The sequence below is a fragment of the Arachis duranensis genome, chromosome 1 (assembly GCF_000817695.3).
Source record: "Arachis duranensis cultivar V14167 chromosome 1, aradu.V14167.gnm2.J7QH, whole genome shotgun sequence".
Classification (NCBI taxonomy): Eukaryota; Viridiplantae; Streptophyta; class Magnoliopsida; order Fabales; family Fabaceae; genus Arachis; species Arachis duranensis.
The window spans coordinates 3699849-3722347 of NC_029772.3; the positions used below are offsets into that span (position 1 = coordinate 3699849).

At 33.1% G+C, this 22499-nt stretch overlaps 1 protein-coding gene across 2 annotated transcripts; it reads left to right on the top strand.

Moving 5' to 3' along the window:
• Positions 1–10334: 10334 nt before the first annotated feature.
• On the top strand, positions 10335–20430 carry LOC107461365 (NAD-dependent protein deacetylase SRT1). 2 transcript variants are annotated; one of them, XM_021134979.2, is made up of 14 exons: positions 10335–10699; positions 11863–11892; positions 12002–12094; positions 12467–12586; positions 12710–12810; positions 13516–13624; positions 14352–14431; positions 15108–15186; positions 15928–15981; positions 17106–17202; positions 17690–17772; positions 19298–19365; positions 19595–19766; positions 19917–20430. In XM_021134979.2, the coding sequence occupies exons 1-14, from the start codon at positions 10601–10603 to the stop codon at positions 20214–20216; spliced, it is 1485 nt and encodes a 494-aa protein (XP_020990638.1). In that variant the 5' UTR covers positions 10335–10600; the 3' UTR covers positions 20217–20430. The 2 variants fall into 2 exon arrangements, with proteins under 2 accessions (XP_020990638.1, XP_015935358.1); XM_016079872.3 differs by having other exon boundaries at positions 19595–19697.
• Positions 20431–22499: the final 2069 nt, after the last annotated feature.

Genomic DNA, 22499 nt, shown 5'->3' on the forward strand with positions numbered 1-22499 from the left:
TTCAGCGGTACGTTAGGTGTCACACCTTCTGTTTGTTGGGAACCACCCTCTTCACGGATAAGTTGACGGCATATGTCCACGCGAAGTATCTGCCACTACTCCAAAATTTTGAGCAGATCGGCACTTACAGTTGGGGGTCAGCAACTCCCGTAACCCTTTACAGGGTATTGTGTCGTGCATCATGGTACGATTGCAAGGAAATGGACGGCCCGCTTGATTTGTTGTTTGTTTAGGCGTGGGAGCTAATGCCTTTCTTGTGCCCATTCCGGGACATCAGCTTGCACCCGCTGAGATACCGATTGCACGCAGGTAACACTGTAACAGTACAAATTTTATTAGAATTTGTGTTGTATTTTATTTATATTTTACTGGCAAGATGTAATTTAAACTCTGTTATAACGTTGTGTATTGCAGGTGGAGTCATCATCCACGAACCAAGCGTGGATGTCAAGGAGAGTAGCGTCTATTAGGCACGACATAGACTACATGGAAGAGGTCAGTATTTGTCTTAAGAATAATTTACGGTATTAATAATCTAACTTAGCACATGCAATGTTTTGCAATTTATGTTTCGGTCATATGTCGGCATCATCATCCCGGCCGAGTTACACCACCACCTTGATGTGTGTGACACGGTAGGGTCGTTGGTTTCGTTCGAGTGTGTTGAATGGCATCATGTGGACCGAGTGGTCCACCAGTACAGGTATGCACTGTCCCCCCTCTACCGGCACAGGACATCCCTCTTGACCAGCATTGTTACATTCTTCGAGGAGTACATTGCCATGATTGGAGCACGATACTAGACAATTGGATTCAGTAATGGGGGAACCACCATAACAGTCGGTTGTGAGATAGGAATTTACAACCAATTGCCGACTTTAGCCCGTCTGCCGATTACCATTGTTGGTACATTGATTCATTCTGGATGTACTTGAGGTTGTCGGAGTTCATTCCTCAGCAACCACCTCAGCAGTTACCCCAATAGCCATATGCAGTGTTTCAGCCATTTCTTTATTATCTCCCGCCACTGCCTCAGCCACCACAGCCCAACCATCACAGTCAAGACAGCTACCACAGCCATCAGAGCTACCATAGCCACCACAGCCATCACAGCTACCATAGTCTGCCTTAGCACAAACATGTGCATCTGTGATTTCAGTATGCAGACTTTCCCGCATTTTCACCATAGGTTGAGCAGTATACGAATGATGCGATCATCCGTCGTTTCCTTGATGGTGGTGCTCCTCTTAAGGATGTCTTCGATGCAATGCCACCTCAGCAGTCGTCGTAGTCACACCAGGCATCAGTGGACGGATCCTCTCGTCGAAGCCATCGTACCCCCACACCCGATAGTCGAGCGAGTGGTTGCATTGATCTGCATCTTGAGATCGATTTAGGTCGTATGAATGTGCCAACTGATGCTCCGAGCAGTCTTGACTTGAATGCACCGACAAAATAGGAGGTTGTTGATGAGTATATCCCTGGTCCTTCAGCTCTGCCAGCCGCAGGTGGGTCAGGTCCAGTAGAGGAACAAAGAGTTGGTCATCAGTACAACCTACGACAGATGTCCGTCCACCGAACAGGTTTACTCCGTCAAGTGTTAACAAGATAGTGACCAAGACGATGAGATTTTTTAAGAAGAAGCCGTGAGTTGATTAGTCGAACTTAGTCTATTTAATCTTTGTATTAGTTGTATGCCTCTTCAATTGAGTTGAAATTAGTCTATCTAATATTTGTATTTGTTGTATGCGTCTTCAGTTGAATTGAACTCAGTATTATCTAATCGCTAGTGTTAGTTGCAATCATGTTTAGTTCATTCGAACTCAGTATTATTTAATATTTCTATTAGTTGTAATTAATAGTCAGTCGAAGCAAACTTGGAAATACATTAACTTAAAAATACGTTAACTTGGAAATACATTAACTTAGAAGTACATTAACCCTATAAACCACCACTGCCACCAACCCCACTCGGTCCAGCATGTTGCGGCCATCTACTACGACTATGACCCTGCCTCCTGTAAAGACGGCGTACTCGTGGACCACGCATTTTTTGTGAATCCATTTCATTCAAATAGCGAGTTGATTTGGGAGGACCTTTTGACATTCGTCTCAGGGCAGGATTCGCGACCATCGTCGGTCTCGGGTAATTAGGTCATGTTGCCGTGTCGCCCACTGGGACAAACTCAATTTGGTAGACCTTGCAAATTTGTAACATTTTGTATACATCACCGACATATACCTGCAAATCGAGGCGCTGGTTAGCACAACATGCAATAACATGGCAACATGGAGGTCATTCCACCTGAAAATGCCCACAGTCACATTTTCGTCTTGTAAGATCAACTACTAACACTCATCCGCTTGGCATTTCACGCACCTCAAACACCTCATTTCTTCGATCAAACCAGTGCACGGCTATGTTTCCTACATGCTGCATATTTGACTCTATCTGATGAGTGGCAAACTCATAGTAAGTAAATCCAGCACGCTTGCATTGGTAAGTCTTGGAACTCTTCCGCGTAAATAGCTCATTCAATCGATAATATGTTGCTCGGATGAGCGCCAAGACAGGCATATTTCGGGCACCCTTCAACACTGAATTAATGCACTCGACAAGGTTTGTAGTCATGTGACCCAATTGATATCCCTCGTCAAATGCCAACACCCACTGAGGTAGGTTGATGTTGTCGCACCAACGGGCATATGCTTCGCCTCATTTTTGCAACCTCTTGTAATTGACGTTGTACTCTTCCACCGTCCTTGAATACGCAATGTTGACCACAAACTTGCAAATATGGGACCTTGAATTTCCTTCAGAAGTTTTTACCAATATGTCGAATACAAAACATCCACCATGCTCTTGGAGGTTTCCAATCTCTTCCACTATGGTTTACTGCTGCCTAAATTGACTCATGACGATCAGAGATTATACCCACGTTGTCTTTTCTTACAACATGCCTTCGTAAATTACTAAGAAAAAAGTGCCACGCATCAGTGGTCTCACCCTCTATGATGGCAAAGGCAATCAGCACAATGTTTTTATTTCCGTCTTGTGCAACTGCAACCAAAAGGCAACCTTTATATTTTTTGTATAAGTAGGTGCTGTCAACTTGAACCAACAACTTGCAATATTTGAAGGCTCTAATGCATGGATTAAAATTCCAGAATACTCGATGAAGTACTCTGACACCAGTCACCTCTTCACTCCCGTTATATAGGAGTTGTGTTTCTATCTGGACTTGTGAACTAGGCATCTTCTGAACCATTACGAAGAACCACAATGACAGAGCTCCGTAAGATTCTTCCCATCCACCGAAGACTTTTGCTATCGACTTCTGCTTTGCCAACCAAACCTGTCGGTAACTAATGGTGAAGTTGAATCTTGCCTGGACTTCCACAATTATAGATTTCACCTTTTATGGATGGGTCAGATTCAACCAACGGCTTCATAGCCTCAGCAATCGTGTCTGAGTCCAACTTGAAATTATCTTGTGAGATCATTCCTATGGAACACGTGTGCCTTCCATTATATCTCCGAATCTCCCAGCAAGCTTTCTTCTGTATCAAGATGGCTCGGATAAACCAATCGCACCCACGTCCATAAGTCTTTTATTTTGCATAAAATATCTGTGGCTTGGATTCGTAAACAACGTAATCGACTCCTTTGGAGATAGTATAACTCCGAATTGCCACAATGAGTGATTTTCTAAAACTATATTCCATTTTGAACCGGAACTTCCCATCCTTAGGATTAGCAACACCTATAACAATAATAAATTGTTGCTCATTGATCTGTCAATACAAAATTAAAAAAAAACATATTTTCTACTGTTTATGTACCTATATTCGCATATTTAAAAAATTCCAATGCATGCATGGCGTTAAGATCCAAACTACACATGTAACTAATAGAAAGAGAGGGATACGAGCCTCTCTGGTTAATTGCTAAGGACTACACCCAGAAGTATGAGGAAGACTATGATGAGACATTTGCACCGATAGAAAAGATTAATACCTTTCGAATACTGCTCGTCCTAGCTGTGAATTGAAGCTGCCCTCTAATGCAGCCAGATGTTCTGAATGCTTTTATCCTATCAGAGTTCTGATTAATATAAATGCAAGCTGTTTTAGTTATACATTATTATAATTAATCCTTAATAGTGCATAATATTACTGTTTTCTCCTATAAGAATCTTAAAAAAGTATTATTATATGAATATTACTGTTTTAGCTATACCATTTGACGTGTACCCCTAAAACCTCGGCTACTATACTGTTCAGCCAAACCGACCAAATATCTCGGCATCTAAACAGATAAACCTAAAACATAACTTAATCACAAAAATCACACGGGTCAGACCTTATCTTCAGCCCGTTACTAACGGAACCTACCAAGAATATCGGAACAAACCAAACAGTGCAGACCCCTCACTCGCTTATAAAACCGAGCAAACTCATAAAGGACTCAGGTCACAAAACTTCACTTCAGTTCAATTACTCTTATCTCTTAACTCACATACTTACTTGAGCATCGGAGTCCTTTTTGCAGGTGCTCCCGCCGCCGTGTTTCGAAGCTCCGAGGTTATCCACAACGTTGCTTCCTGACGACTCATAGTTCGGATCGGGAGTCCAGCAACCATTCTGAGATCTTCAGACCTCGGCTCATTCAGGACGGAACACCATTATTATAATTAGAGAAAATGCCACTCCCCTCCCCTGCGAGATGCTAAAATGTCACTCCCCTCCCCTCTATTTTATAAATGTACATTTTCCTCCCTTCTAACTTTTAAAAAACCTCCTCTTTAATCCATTTTAAATTTTTTGTGTTAATAATGTTAACTTTATCCATTTTTTATGAAAAAAATAAATTATTTTTTGAAAAAATATCCATTAACAAAAATTTTATTTTTTATCATTAAATTTTGCTTACCAAAATATCCTTTAATAAATTATTCTTTTATTAATTAAATTGTATTTTTAACGAAATATTTTCAAAAAAATTAATAATTAAATTATTTTTTTCTAAGATACCTATTTTTCAATAATTTTTTAATTATTAAATTGTGATTTTACTAAAATTTTTGTTAACAATTATTTTTATATTTACTATTAATTTTTTTATATTAATATATATTATTTTAATATTAAATAAAAAAATCTTACGACTGGTAATATGTATAACAATTAATTGCTAATGAATATTTTTTTAAAAAATAATTTTTTTCTTAAAAAATGGATAAAGTTAACATTAGTTAACACAAAAAGTTTAAAATGGATTAAAAATGAGGTTTTTTAAAAGTTAGAAGGGAGGAAAATGTACATTTATAAAATAGAGGGGAGGGGAGTGTCATTTTAGCATCTCACAGGGGAGGGGAGTGGAATTTTCTCTTATAATTAATATGTAATAGTGCATAATAAATAGTTCTAGACTATGAAAAATATTAATGTTACGCTATAAAAATAAATATATATTTTTTTAAAAATTAATCGTTATAAAGTTGTGTTAATTAGATTATTTAGAAAATAAATTTATTAAATCTTCTTACCTTATTACGTTATCAGTGATATGTGTAAAACAAATAATATTATTGCAAGGAATAAATTTAATTTATCTTCTCACAATATAATTGAAAAAGTAAAAACAAAAATACATAGACTCATTTTTTAAATTAAGAATTTTTTATAACAAATATATCATATCTGACTATGAAACAAATATTTAATTGAAAAAATAATTGAATTAATACCAAAGGAAGATAAGACTATCTTTCCATAGTGTTATAAACATAACCATGCTACAAATAACATAATATTTACCATATTTTACTTCTCTTTATATCGTGGGTTCAAGAATGTGTTATGGTTGAAAAAATGTTGAAAAAATATTTAAAAAAAAAGACTAAAAGAATAGATTAGAGAATATAATAGAAAAAAAAGGCAACACGTAAAAGTTATGCATGAAATATATTCAATAATTGTGAATGGATTTATTGAAGCATAAAAATAGAAAAGTAATTGCAATGAAAATGAAAGAAAAACTAAAACTCAATATAGTTAATAATTAATAATTGAATATTTTATTGTCATATCTAAAAAAAATCAATATTATCCCAATCTAAAACAGATTAAAAAAATTTAATAAATTATATCTTTAAATGTATTTTGAGCATTAATTTTTTTTATATACTTTTCAATTATACAAATTTTATTTCCTAAAACACTCTTCCTTACGAATTTTATATCCAAATACAACTTACTAAAATTGAAATCAGATAATTTCATACTTTATTTTCTACAAAATACTGTTTAACTTAGGGGCGGAGCTACATACATAGAAAGGAGGACAATCATCTCCCTAATTTTGATTTTTTACATGTAAATTATATACAAATTTTAATTTAGCCCCCTTAAAATTTTATTTTAATCTCATTTTATTGTGTAAATATTTTTTGTTCCCTTCAAATATTTCATCTAGCTCCGCTCCTGGTTTAACTTCCGCCGAATTCAAAACCTAGCAATGTGGTGCAGCTTTTTTTATTGAATATTTTGTTTCTCTCTTCTACTATATACTCAAACTTAATATGCTATCTATTTTGAAGTGCTCTCAACATATGTGCGATAGTTAGCATGAAATTTAGTTGACCATATACATAAGTAATGATTCAGAAGATTTTGTTTAGAATGAATATGTAGAAGATGTGTCAAGATGTAATCGACCAAAGCTGCAATTTGAAAGATGTCAGCATCAAGCATTTTGGCAGCCATAAGTTGTGAGTTTCGACATTATGTATAAAAAAATGGTAGAAGTTTTTTTAATTTGAAATAAGGAATGTATAGATGAAAATGAGGTAGGAGAAGATGAGTTGTTATTATGGCAGATTGATTGTAAAGTGAAAGCGATGAAAGTTTTTTTTTTTTTGGAGTAACGGTAGAATGTACATGGAGAGAGAAAAACGAGCATCTGTGTTTTAAAAATGATAATAATAATAATAACTGCTTTTTATTACGGACAATATTAAAAAATAAATTTGAACATCAAAATTTATATTTGTCATTATATATTGTTATAGATAATTTGTATTGTTATGGTTTAACTATATTTTAAAGATATAAGTAAAAATTATTATTAATAGATATTTTTAAATTTTTTATTTTAATAAATGAATATAAAATGTATTAGAAATTTAAAATTTACATATTTTTTATATAAATTTTTTTAATTGATAATTTTAACTTGTGTCCTGAGAACATATATTAACTAAATACAAAAAATATTAATATAAATCAAGTTAGTATAAAGAAGTTAGAGACATTTTTGAGAGATATTATAAACTGAAAAAATCAATAGTTATGAGAGTAATTTTGATAACATGATAAAAAACAGAAGGTACTCTAAAAATAATAAGGCAGAGATAAATAAAGACTATTAGTTTCTCATGGAATTAGAATTAAAGTCAATTATCGAGTTTAAGAAAACTATTAAGGAGCATGCAACATTATATGTCACAGATATAGATGTGGGAAGAATAATAAGATAAAGTGTAGAGCACCAACAAAAGTTTACGAGGATGTACATATGTCTTGATGTAGTGAAGCAAAGATTTTTAGCAAGTTACTATTAGGAGAAATTTGACAATTGCTTTTCAATTGTTGTTACTGCAATAGAAGTAGAACTAAGGACAACAGGAGTTGGTTCTTTGATGTGTTCTTGAATTACCAAGATGACATTGTAAGAAAGAAAAGCTACTAGTGTGTTAAGAGGTATTGCAAAAGTAGTCAATAGTTCGATTAAGAATTATAAAGAGTAGAGTGATATTTGATCTTTTGGATTGTTGATAGCATTTTCGAAGATGGTTAGGTATTAGTTTATTTTATCTGTCTAATACTTTGAACAAGTTTAGGAGGTCACTAATTTTATTAAAATTTGGCCATCACTTAATTAGTAAAAGAAAAATGAGTAATCTTACATAATTAGATATAATCTCACACCATTAAAAATACTAATAATGACTAATTGATGATTATAAATTACAAAACTTGCTAGTCCTATAACACTCTTTTAATACCTTTTCTTTAATATTATGCTTTGTTGTGTTGAGCTTTTTGTTTCATAAAAAAATTATGTTTGATCAATAAAATGTGTAAGTAATACATTATTGTGGTAACTATCTCTTAATATTATGTTTGATATTGATCAAACTCTTTTATTTTTTTAGGATTTATTCAAGTATTTAAGAAAAGAAAAAGTATAAGTAACTAATAATATTTTTGAACAATGTGTGAATAATGTGAATTAATAGAATTAAAAGAGTAAATTAATTTTAAATTTAATTAATAGCATTAAATTAAAGTGTAATATATTTTTATTTGATTGATAATTATTCATATTATTAAAAATGATCATTGTTTACCTAATACTCCCCGAAAAAAAAAAAAAGGTGTCCGCAATTGAACATATGTTATGTTTGAGACACTTACATGCCAATTTTTTGAAAGGTTTTTTGAGGTGAAACTATTTTGAAGCGATCTCCACTGTGAAAGTAATTTACGTAAAAGAATGGAAAAGAAGCATATGAATCAATCTTGTCTTCTTTTTTATCAATCCACTAAAAAAATTTACATCTCTTATTAAGATACGAAATAAATCTTCTATTTAAATTTCTTGTCATATTAGAATTTCGAAGAACGTGCGTATCTCACAAAAGCATCAAATTCTCTTTTTCTTTTGTTTGGATTAATTATTCTTTGTATCTTCATCATCATTAATCTATTGAAGGAAGTTGCATTTTGACATTCTGCTATAAACAATATACTTCCTACTATAGTTTGTTATTGTTGAAGAAAAAAGAATAATATTCATCTTCTCACAGAAATATAGGTATTTTTTTTTTGTTGAGCCTTCTCGAATTTAAAATTCTTAAAAGAAGGTGACTTTAAACTATGCAATTTGAGAAGCATATAGAAGATAAAAAATGTAAAGAAAAAATAAATTTAAGAGAGTATAAATCATATGTAAATAAAAGTGTTTAAATTCAAACGGATCCAAATCAAACCGCTCATTCAATCTAATTTAAACTGAAAATTGATTAAAACCGTATTATTGGATTTAATTTGATTTTATTTTTTTACAAACCATTGGATCGGATCGAATTTCGGATTTACTTTTTCATAATTGATCCAATCCAATCAAAACCGCACAATGTGCTATAATGTTATTATTTTATTATTATATCTATAATTAATTATTCATGTATTATTATTATTATTTAATAAATATTTTATGTTCAAAATGTGATTTATTTATTTCTATTGTTATGTTATCGTGGTTAGTTTTTAAGATATTATTAAGACTTGTTATGTTATTACTGGTTATTTAAAATTTGATGTTGAGACTTATTATATATATTTAATTTTTTAATTTACAAAATTACAAATCTAATCCAATCCAAACTGTTTGAAATTGGATCGAATTTTTTAAAAAAATCATTCAATCCAAATCATACTGCAAGTAAAATTAATAGAGTAATTCTCCACATACAAGTGATTTTCTACATACAAATGTATTTCTGTAACTGTTTGGGTGTATTTCTGTAATCCTTTGGATGTATTTCTATAATTGTTTTGGTGTATTTTTGTAATCGTTCGGGTGTATTTATGAAGTTCCATCATTTTCAAAACAATTTCAAAGATTGATTTCAGAAACCATGAAAATCGAAAAAAAGAGATCAAAGGCAAAGAGAGAACGCTTTTCCATACAAATCATACAAGTCATTTATATTCACGCTTCTTCTTCTTCCTCTTCTGCTTCTTCTTCTGTAATGCACGTGTTAGACTCAACTTGTAAGACTTGTAAAAAAAATGACTTGTATGTGTAGCACTCCTCAAATTAATATTCAGATCAGATAGGTTTTTGACTCAAAACCTATCCAAATTGCACTGTCAAGGTTAGAAACGAGAGACTAAACTAAAAAAAGATTTATGTATTATTGAGTATAATCAAATTATCTATTCAAGTTGTTTCGGAATGATACAATATAAAAAGGTATTTATAGGAATTAAGAGAATCGTAATAATAAAAACGTAATATTCTATACTAAATATTTAAATATACTAAATAATTCTAATTGATCTTAATTGATCTTAATTATATTCTAACAGCCAACACCTCTGTATGTAAATGATAAAGAAGGAGTATAATAATAAATTTACACTTTACAACTTGTTTTAATTTTACTATTAATAGAAATTTAATTATAATATAAAGGATCATTAAAAAATTTATAAAGATTAATAGAATTATTTATTACAACAATCCTTTCCTTGCAATTTTTTTCCTGCAACCCTGAGTCTACAGTCTCAAAATCTCACTCTCCAATATCTGTCTCTCAACCCTCGTTTCTCACCCTTCCCCCACTCTCCGTCTCTCAACCCTCGCCTTGCCGCCCTTTCCTTCTCCTTGCCTTGTCTCTGCCTCCTCCCGCGTCGCCGTCACCGTCACCGTCTCGATGATCTCTCTCTGCCTTTGTTTCTCAGTTGCTGCTCTGACTCATTGCCATTCCTATCGCTGAGAACAGTCTCTGAGTCATCACCAATCAACATGTCTCTTGGGTACGCAGAGAAGCTTTCCTACATAGAAGATGTCGGCAACGTTGGAATGGTTGAGCATTTCGATGCTTCTCACCTTTTGAGAGAAAAAGTGCGTCTCCTTTCTCTCTCCATTCACCTTCTACTTGTTTATTTTTCTCCCATGTTTTTGTGTTTCTTGTTGCTTAACCTTTTGTTGTTTCTTCAGCAACGAAACATTTTGTGGATGATCTTTCTCCGAGAAATGCTGCAAGATTAAGCTTTCTTGTTGATCTTTACATGTGTTTTAATGGTTAGGCTGAATTTCCCCCATAATCAGCATGCATGTTATGATATGTGCTGAGCTGGATTAGGATGACGAGAAATACATTGGAATCAATGAGCTTTTTGTCTTATTGCAATGGTTTTGAATTTTAGTTAATGATGCTTTGGAACATTGATAATTGAAATGTTGATTAGGTTTTCACCTCAATGTAGAAGAGTTTCTGCTAGACGTTGGTTAATATGCTAGAGATAGTGGTTGTTTTTTTTTGTGTTGCCTTACGTAAAATTGCTGATATCTTCAATTATGCTCTATGATTATCATTACGAAGGACTTAGGGCTCAGTTGATCCTTTTCAAAGTGCGCTATGAATTGGTTTGACTAGTTTTAAATCACAAATTATGATTTTAAATTTCACATAAAATACATTGTCCTTAAGGATATTATTTGTGTGATTGTGTCAATGGTACTATCAAACAACCATGGCATGGTGGATGCTAGGGTTGTTTTCATAACTTTTTGTCAATATACAGACAATTGTGGCTAGCCTTGTTATAATTGGTAGTATTTAGTTTTGTTGAGGCTTTTAGTGGCATTTGCTTAGGTTTGTCCATATGTATGTGTGCAGATTGCAGTAAATTGCTTATGCAGATATGGAGCCATTTTTCTGTACATGAATATTCTGGTCAATTATTCAATATTGGATTCTTTTCTTTGGGAATCAGGATTTGGTTGAATCATACATGCTCTTTCTTCAATCATCTCTCATGATTTATGTCGACATTTTCCATGATTCTATCCATTTTTCTTGTCTTGTCTTAGCTACCATAACCAAATTCATCTAGTGCAATAAAGCTTAGTTGTTATTGTCTAAGAATACAATACGGCCATTTATTTCCTAGAGAGAAGTTTCCTTCATTATATTGTAAAGAGTAGATATGTTTCCTTCATTATCTATTTACCTCCCAAGGCCAGAATTAATCCTTCATATGCTGACTTTGCTTTCATTGCAGATAGAGCGGCTTGCCATCATGATTAAAAAGGTATCAATTGGAGCTACTTGTTAATGTTTATATAAAATATTTTCCTCTTTATCTTTTTATATTTATGTGATATGCTTTTTTAACTTGATATTCATTTTTCTACTTGCAGAGTAAACACTTGGTGGTCTTCACGGGTGCAGGAATATCAACTTCTTGTGGTATACCCGATTTTAGAGGTCCTAAGGGAATTTGGACGCTTCAGGTGATGATTTTGAATCTTGCAAATGCTTATTCTCTGATGAAATTAAGTTTTTATTCCCATGATTTATCCTAATTCCTAGCCTAGTTTCTTGGATTCGTTTTGAACCTGAGATTTCCAAAGGGAGACATGTCTCCTACACTATATCTTGTTGAATTGAAATCAAACCCAAAATTTTATGTTAAATGTAGGTTTCTCTACTGAAGAGTCATAAAGTACTGTGATAATTGATATTGTCGGACAAAGCTATTAAAAATTAAGTCAGATGCTGCTATCATTTGCAATGCACATTCTTTCATAGTCTTTGCTATCTGGTTTAATTGTGGGATTTGACTTCATGTCGGGTTCTTATCCCTATTTTCTATGTCATTACAGCGTGAAGGTAAAGCCTTGCCTGAAGCATCACTGCCATTTCATCGAGCGATGCCAAGTTTGACTCATATGGCTCTAGTTGAACTAGAAAAGGCTGGTATTTTAAAGTTTGTTATCAGTCAGGTAGAGTCATTGTTTTTGATATTATGTATACACTTTCTTCCTCTAGACATGCAAAAAAATGTTCACTTTTTCCGCTTTTGTTTTTTATTGGGTGCCTTCTGATATTTTATTTTCTTATGATAGAATGTTGATGGTCTCCATCTTCGATCTGGAATACCAAGGGAGAAACTAGCTGAGTTGCATGGGAATTCTTTCATGGAAACATGTCCTTCTTGTGGGGTTGAGTAAGATCTAACTTCCCTTTGCTCCCTACTTTTGCATGGGCTGTCATTTTGGGGGAGTTGATTAGTCTAGCATGACCAATCATCATAATGGAGCTTATCAATTTTTTTGCTCCATTGATCTTTAAAGTATGATCTCACACCATACGAGACTTAAGGGAGATCAAGGAAAAACATGTGAAAGAAATGTCTTGTATGGGGTAAGATCGCACTTTAAAAGATCAATTGCGATAAAAAAAAAATTGAGGATCAGTTTCCGACCAATCATATATCTTCTATGAAGGTACGAATATTTACAGTATGGCAGCAAGTATAAGTAGAACAAGCTGCAAGCACCAAGAAGAACTCTTTTCTCTTAAATTAAAGCCCTATTGTAATTTCTAATATTTAATCTTTTCCATCCTGTATTGACTTTGGGAAATTTTCTATTTAGATTTGTCCTGATTTTTCTGCATTAAGTCACCGCTGATTTAGTCATTGCCAGTTTTTGTTATTTTAGTTATTTCAGTTATGCCTTCTTTTTTTTCAATATTCAACTTTGTCCTGTTATGCAGAAGCAACATAACCACCAAGTGAATATGTTTTTAATTATGGTTTTCTTCTTGGTTTGCTTTTTGGAGGGGTTATTTCAGTCAACTACAAATCCTTGTTTTTAAAGATATGGTTTTAAATTATCATAATCTAATCATATGATTTAAACCTCTGAAGGTACTTTCGTGACTTTGAGGTAGAAACTATTGGTTTAAAGGAGACATCACGACGCTGTTCAGATGAAAAATGTGGAGGAAGACTCAGGGATACAGTCCTTGACTGGGAGGTAGATAATGTTAATTTACTTGATGGCAATTTGATTGAAGTTTAACTAATATGATTTATTATGGTTGTCGTCTAGTGAATCTTGTGTTTTCTTTGGTATTAAAATATGATATCGAGTCAATAATTTGTTATCAGAATTCCAGTTTTGCAGATGTCAAGTTTGGTTGCTACCTTTTCATGGGTGTTTTAGCTGCAGAAAATTTTTCCCTCGCGATTGTGCTTTTTGATAATAATGACTTCTTTTTCCTTCAAATATTGAATTGTAGACAACAACATCCATTATTTGGTTTCTTGATTTCTTGTTACTTTTGCCTATACATGCACACCATGGCTACCATGTACATTTTTTGCACGCAATAGATAATGGTCATTGTTGCTTTCCTGAGCATGCTAGTCTTCTTTTACATTGATGCAGACTCAGTACTATAAAAACAAGTAACTAACTACAACTACATGCAGTCACACTTACTCTCACTAAGAAGTGGAAAAGTAGCAGTGTTATATTAGGAACTGCTGAAAGTTGTCTATTGGGCAAAATTGTCCGTCACCAAGCTAACCTTAACATGACACTGACTACTAATTGATTTTAGCTGTTAATGTTTCTGAAAACTACTGTGCCATGGTGTATAATTAAGGACATGTTAACGAACATTTGTTTTTGGTTTGTCTAACATATATGCCTGCTTTTTCTTAACTCTAAGTATGTCTCTATCTCCTTGTGTATAAAGGATGCATTGCCTCCAAAGGAAATGGATCCTGCAGAGAAGCACTGCAAACAGGCAGATATAGTGTTGTGCTTGGGGACAAGGTAGTAACAGGATTTATGATTTATTCCTGTTACACTTTTGTTTTCATTTACTTTATGTTCTAGCTTTTTTGATTAGTTATTGATTCCAATGACTTCTATCTTAGTCCCCACCTACCAATTGGTTCACACTTGTACAAGTTTAATTGTTTTGGGTTGTGCAGAATCAGCCTTCATTTTAAACAGATCCAAATAAAATTGACTTTATAACAGTTTCGTGAGAAAAGCTTGACTGCTTGGGTAATCCCTTGTGGTTTTCATAAACCAGCTTCTTTTGGTAGAATGGAGAGCGAAATTGATATGCAAAATTAGATTAGTTTCATTTAAACTAACAGTGCTTGACCTTGAGAGCAGAGTAGTGGAGTATCCTAGTAATTGAACCATCTCTAGTTACGGGTTCTATTTGCATCTTTATATTCTGGAGGGAAACTAAATTTTTGCAACATAAATGGAATTGCGAAGAAGAAGAAATGCAACTTATCATCACTTAATAGCCAAGGATATGGATATAAACAGCGTATTACACTAGACATACATTCAACCAAGAACATGAAGCTTCACGTATACTCCATGTTGAAGTGAATACATGAGCCATGCATTTTCATTTCCATGTCATTAAATTATTTTCTTGATTTTCAATTTTTTAATTGCAATAATGTGGCTAAAAATCTCCATGCAGTCTGCAAATAACTCCTGCATGCAACTTGCCTTTGAAAGCAATACGTGGTGGGGGTAAAGTTGTTATTGTAAATCTTCAGGTATATCTTATTTTCTTCTAGCCAGCTTCTGTATGTTAATCATATCAGGTATTCAGGGTAAACCTGCTTCCCAACTTATAAAATGAAGTTATCTTTGCTGTTGTTAGAGGTTTAGGCCTCTTATTCTCTACTTACTAGGTAAAGGAAAAATGGTACACTTGCTGCTTTTACTAAAAGGAATATAGATCCTATTTGAGGTCAATTAATTTGATTAACAATGGAAAATTTTATGGGTAAAACACATAAGTTCTGTAGTTTTAGTTTAGTCTTGCCATGCAGTTAAAATTTAAAAATATTTTGGCTAGTTATTTTTAGTTTTGCTTTCTTGTGTTTTAGATGTGAGTCCTTCTGACCGTTATTTATTGCTTTGCATGCTCTTACAGCACTAACTAGTATTATTATAACAGTAAGTCTTGGTTGCCTTGATCATCTTTGCATGTAAAGCAGTAAAGGTGATCAAGGGAGTGATTTAAATTGATATCATTTAGACAAATCCAAAACCGACTTTGGCCAACATATGCCATAATACATTTGAATATCTTTAATGTGTTTACAATATTGGAATTCCTTATAGGTAGTATTATAGATTTATAGTCTTATGTAGTTATATAGCCAATTTCTTAAGTCCCTCTCTAATTTTGTTGTCTGGCTTTTAAGTTTCAAGTTTCAGTTTATTATTGCTGTTATGCCTATGCATTCTCATTAATGTAAATATCTAACTATAGATGTTTGGACTCGCAGAAAACTCCGAAGGACAAAAAAGCTGCTTTAGTCATTCATGGTTTTGTAGATAAGGTATTGATCTGAGCCTCTGCCCTTTGATTACGGATGTTGTTTTCCTTCTCTCTCTATTTATAGTCATTACTTACCTGCAAAGCTTTCTGCATTAAAAATTTATGCTGATGCAAATGTTGTGAAAAAGCACTAACCTAGTCAATTACAGAGATAAGGATGTGTAGCTGGGGGATGAAAGGGTTACAAAAGAAGTTGAATATCTTGTTCATGCCCAGTCTTCTCTATTATTGGATGATATATAAACTGCTTTCTCATTATCCTCTATTCCTCGATAAATTTCTGTTTCTAAACTAAGAATTGATGTTATAATAAACAATTATGCAATCGTATAAATATTTTATGTTAATATTATCCTTGGTATAGTTATTATACTATGATATTTGAGGTGATCTTTGGGGCATAATGCAAGAAAAGCTTTTGGATTAGGTTATATTTTTAATTAGATATAATGGATTTGGTATGATATTAAAGAATTGAATTTAGTTCCGCTAGGGACAGTGTTCCCTTTAGATGTCAACATAAAAAGATTTCTCAACAATTGTCAAATTCAGTGGCTGATATTACTTGCATATGCATAATAAACCCCAATTTAACCCTCTCCCTTGATTTTCTTGTGTGGGATTGAGACCTTACTCTTCTTTCCAAAGTGAGGAGTGAGGACTCATTATAGAGGAATCAAATTCGAGAGAGCATGTAAATGATATGCTTTGTAGATCTTACTATTGTCGTAATATGAAAATCCTCTATGATAATACCATGATATTTGTTTCCTGTATGAATATTGTCAAAAACCACAAGTTAGGTAAGGATGGCTCCATTAGTAGCATTTGAGATAAATTAAAGTAAATAAATAATGTTTTCTAAAGTTATCAATAAAATAAACAAGCTTTGACTACTTAGATAATTTCCTTCCTGACCTGTCTCTTAAAAGTTTATGACATTGTTAAAGTGTGAATTCATTTCTGTTTCATGAAATTTCTTATTTTCTTATACATTCGTATCCAGATGTTAATATCAGTTCAATCTGAAGCAAATAAGTCTGGCTTGAATTTTCTTCTCCTGCCATGAGGAATACAGATATGCCGATATACATTTTGATAAGAATTAATTTACATTGGTGCCAGGTAATTGCAGGTGTCATGGACCAACTTAACCTGCAGATTCCTCCTTTTATAAGGATTGATCTTTTCCAGATTATCATAATGCAGGGTTTGAGCCTTGGTAACCAGCATTTAGTTTGTAATTATATTGAGTCCATTTAGCTTATGAGTGCACACACACACATTTTTCACTAGATATTTGAATGATCAAAATGGAAGACATGACCCAATTCTTAAATGGCCTACCTGACTAGCATTTTAGTTGGTTCAATTTTTTTTTCATATCATGAATGGCCAAGGAAGTTTGGATGCATTTGTAGTCAACAATTAGTATAATTTCTTACAAACTTAGATATAGTGATCTAAGATTTTATTTATATCAAATTAGCTGGATGAAGCTCCTTAATTGCTCAATAAAATCAATGATTTTGCTATTCCTTATTTTTGTTTTATCTCATTAGCATCCGTAAAAACTTGTTCCCTTATAATCTCAATTCTAAGTCTTATCTATGGTACAAACAGTTTACCAAGATGATGGATTTACTGTCTAGCGTTGCATACATTACACGGTTCATATCTCTGACATAATTCATTCATATGGATATCAGATAAAAGATATGTGAACTGGACTCTCCAAGTTGCAAGTGCTCATGGACAGAAAGCAACATTGCCTTTCATCAAATCTGTTGAGGTGAGTTCACATGTTTAGTCTGTTTCTCATTTAATTTATTTATGGTCCACATTTCATGTTTGCTAGACTGGCTGTCAATTTTATGGGAATAAAATATGACTATTGAGTTGAGAATATTGATATTGAATTAAGGGTTTTTCTGTATAGCTTACAATGGTATATATGCACTTAAGTTTTACACTGTTCTCTTGTAGTATTTAAAACTACAAAACATTGATTATTAGGCAATAAAATGCTATGGGAATAAGTTGAATGTTGTAATAGATGAGAATATTGCATCAGATGACTGAAGTCTGTATACATTAAATACAATAGTATTGAAAGGCATTGCAAAGACCTAGACATGGCGAGTTGGAGTGGCAGATACTCCTCCTTAATGAACGGTCTTGGGTTTGAGTCTTGAGTTCCGAGTAACCGGTGTTGAAAGATTCATGCCTCTCTATGGGATCTCTCACAAATGCTTGAATAGGATTCTCTCCAGCAGGAGGATATCTGTGGATCTACCAAAACAAAAAAGGCATTGCAATAGAAAGAAACTTGAGGTGGCACTTATTTAGGAAAGATGGTTCAATCATGTGAGAAGATGACCTATAGTCACACATGAGGAGAATATGATTCGATGAGTGTAGCTGGTAGAAGTGATGTTGGCAATAGGAAATAGAGTTAAATTTAGTGTATCAAATTGGGAATTCCCAGCGGTGTGCTTAGGAACTCCAGCAATTTGGGGGGTAATTTGTATAGAATCTGTAGGATACAATGAGGAAGAGTTAAAGCTTCTCTACTCTCAACTGTTACAGTGCTCAACCACACCAACTAACTATTCTCTATTTTCCTCTACCTCAAGTAATCTTCTCCAAAGTCTTTTTATTTAATTACTGTTGGGTCTTCAACCCCCCTATGCCTCTTCCTGCAGTGGCCTAAATCCGGCAGTGTAGACAGAAACACTAAAATAGATATCATTAAGAACTGAGAAGCATTTGGATTTAATTTATTTGTCTATATAATTTACAAGACAGATTACTTTCTTTGATCTATATGGCCAACTCTGTATTGTTGTAGTTTAGATTTTTTCTTGCTTCCAGTTATTAAGTACTTTTTCTCTAACCATGAATAATTTAGGTTTGATTGCTTATTGAGCTGGCTTTGTCTACTTAGGGATAGTAATGTTAGAGTTTTATAGCTGGAGTTTCAAAAACTGAAAATGCTTCCTTTTTCTCCCTTTTCCCTCTTGATCATCCATGATATTAAGATTCTTCTTTTTAGTCTCCCCTGATATCTTCTTCTCTTTCCTTTCTCTGATCCCTGTTCGCAGTCAAAATATTTTCTGTTGGTAAACCTAACAATGACGATAAATCCTCCTAGTTTTCCAATGTAATTAGGGCAAGAGCAGCCCTTTCTTGTTGCCTATCCTACTGGCTGCTGGTGTAATGCATTCCATTAACCATTCTAATCTTATCATGAATGTAAGTTTAAAAAAATCATCACTAGGCCAGAAATTGACCAGCATACCTATCTTGTTCTGCAGGTATCCTTCTTAGACAAGGAAGATTACAAAGCAGCCATTCTTGATAGGCAACCGTTTCGGCTTAAAAGGTTTTATAACACTTTTATTATATATATTCTTTCTTCTTATGGATTTTACTCACTTCACTGCTCCTTAGACACTAGATGAGATTAAAAATTGATTTGGGAGTATTGTGAAACTTTGTTAAAAATTATGGAATATGGAATGGAAATAATTCTGTTCCAATAAGTTTTGATACTCAAAATAGATGTCATGGCATGCACCTTCTTATAACATATGGGTGACTTGATTTCACAGGCGAACAGCATATAACAAAGCATTTGAAATGGTTCTGAAACTCAATTTCGGTGATGGCTGTGGCTGCTCGTCCCTTGAAATTGATGTTCCAGTTGATTTCAAGGTGAAGTTTTTTCTCTCTCATTTTCATGGCAAATACCATTTCTTATTCGAAAACTGCGCCGTCACTTTGGTATGATCTGAAAGAAAATTGGGGGTACCATGTTCATTCTTTTATTCCTTCTTATATCTGATGCCTATCTTTTTAATCCAAAAGAAAACCATTTTTTCACGCCTGCGTATTGAGAAGTGTGGTCTAAACCTACACTATTAATCTTTTCAGGGTTCAACCGACTGCTTCAACTTCGATAAGGATTTCATATTCCAAAAGCTAAGAGAGAAGGCAGTTGTTGAATCAAAATGTGGTCAGAATGATGTTATCGAGAGAAAGACCATCTTGACACCAAGGGGTGATGTCACCACATATGCCATTGTAACCAATCTTGTTCACCACAGCAAAACAAGTAAATCATCCCCTGATTCTCGAAGTAACGGTGATCTTAAAAGAAGAAAACCAAGCTTCAATGGTACAGGATCATCTGGGAAGCGTTCAAAAGTGTCCAAATGTAAATCAAGATCATAGTAATACTAGGGTTAGATGTAGATTTTATTGTATGTATGGTATAAAAAAATAGAACTGACAGGAATGAGAAATTGTAAGAGACTGGGTGAATTTTGTTAGATATGTTACACTCAGTCTTCCCAAATGGTGCATATGATTAACTGAAAATGGTTTATTGATACTAACTATAGTGGGTATTGGTGCTGTTATAATAGTAAATATTTACCTTAGCATCTGACATTGAATATGGGAATCACTTTAGTTTCCGAAATTTGAAGTCTTAAACTTTAGTCTTTGAATTTGCAAAAATGTGTGATGTGCTGATTTCTAATTTTATTTGTTATAGTGTTATCCCGATTTTATTTATTTGTGCATTGAGTAACGTATGAGAGCAACCTTTAAGGTTGTAGATCTGAGTAATAAAAGATATGTTCAAATTGGTGATATTTGATTTACTATCATACTTGATTCATTTTTTCTTTCAGGATTTTCATGTAGCAATGCGAAAGTATTTTAATTCATGCCATTGGGAAATCGTATAAACTATAAAATATGATTTTAAAAGACTGGCTTTTTAAATTATAGGAATTAAAATAGCTCAAAGCCACTAACAAAGTCTGCCATAGCTCAGAAACTACCAAAGTGACCCAAATATTGCCAAAACCACTACTACGCCAGAAATAGAATCAGAAATGCAACCAGCGCAAGTTGGCATAGATGAATGAGGGGTCTGTGTCCTTTAACCATCTCTTTTGGGTTCGATATTCATTGGAGGATGGGAATGGAGCTTGCTTGCTTGGGAGGGTCGCCCACTTTGTGCCTTTGCAGTACCCGATTAGTTATTGGGCTTCCGGCCTAATAGAGACCTTGGTGCAAACAAAAAAAAAAAAAAATCAGAAATGCAAGAGTTTGTGCAAGTAGTGCTCCAAAATTCCCAAGATGGCATTAAGAGCTCATTCTTCTTGGTGGCCAAGAGTTTCTACTATGTTGCATATTTTGACTCTCAGACCATTTTGTCTCACGCTGACAAAGTTCTATTTCAGAAAGTGGTGTAATAAATTAACATATTTCACTCATACACAATAAAATAAACCATCACAGGAATGGAAATTTTATATTTTCTTCCACTCATTCACAATATCTATTTTTTACTATACATTCTACAGTATTGCACTCATTCACAAAAGCTATGAATTGCTTCTCTGCTTAGTTGGATTTTGGGGAGGTGCCCTATTTATTGTACAAGTCCTCACTAGATATAACTAATACATGGTTATAATTGCAGTTTTGATCACCAATTCCTCCAACGAAAATACACTGAGCCAATATTTCCACTCCCTTTACTTCTGCAGCCGCACTATTACTCACAAATTCACATAACACCGCCAACAATTTTGTTATTTGAATTTAAAATATAGCCTCTCACTGCAAACGTTCGTTTGTATGCGATGTGAAGAAATCAAAACCAGTTTTGATTTGTCTAAAACGACTACGTAAGTTGATAAATATAGATATTACTAAAAAATGTATTAGTTACAAAATTTGATCATATTTAAAGGTCAAAACAAAGTTATTTGATCAAAGTTTTTAATTTTGAGTGTCTTAACTTACAACTCATAAACTATATATAAGTTGATAATACCACAAATTGCTGTATTTGCAATATAATTTTATTATCTATGAATTAGTAAAAATAAGTGATTCGGTTAGTCTAGTTTTATACGATAGAAGTTAAATAATATAGTCCGTGTTAGAAAAAAAATTGTTTTTCATATGTTGTATCTCTACATTTATTTTGTATTCCAAATTATTAGTCACTTTTTTTATTAGAGAAGATTGGTATTGTATTTTTTGTTGTAAAATAAATAAATAAGGAAGATATAAATATAAGATAGAGAAATATAAAACCTAGTATTAATGTTCATCAATATAATTAACTTGATATATATTAATATAAGTAGTATCGTATGTGAAGAGAGAGAATATTGTTATTGATTGATATTACTGCGTGTGAATAGCATCTGCCTTCTATTTATACATGTAAAGTGTTTTCATTTCCAACCTTTATTTATTAAATTTTGTCTTGTAAAGTGATTCTTTTAGCATTGGAAAAAATAACCACCTAAGACATATGTAGTCATCCATCTTTATCACAATATTTTTTGATATCTTCTCGTTGTATTTGAATTGAGTATTTATACTATTAAATTTACGATAAATAGACATTTTGAATATAATTAAGACTTGATTTTAAGTGGAATTTCCACTTTGTATGTCTGTATTAGAAATTTGGTTTAAGGAGTT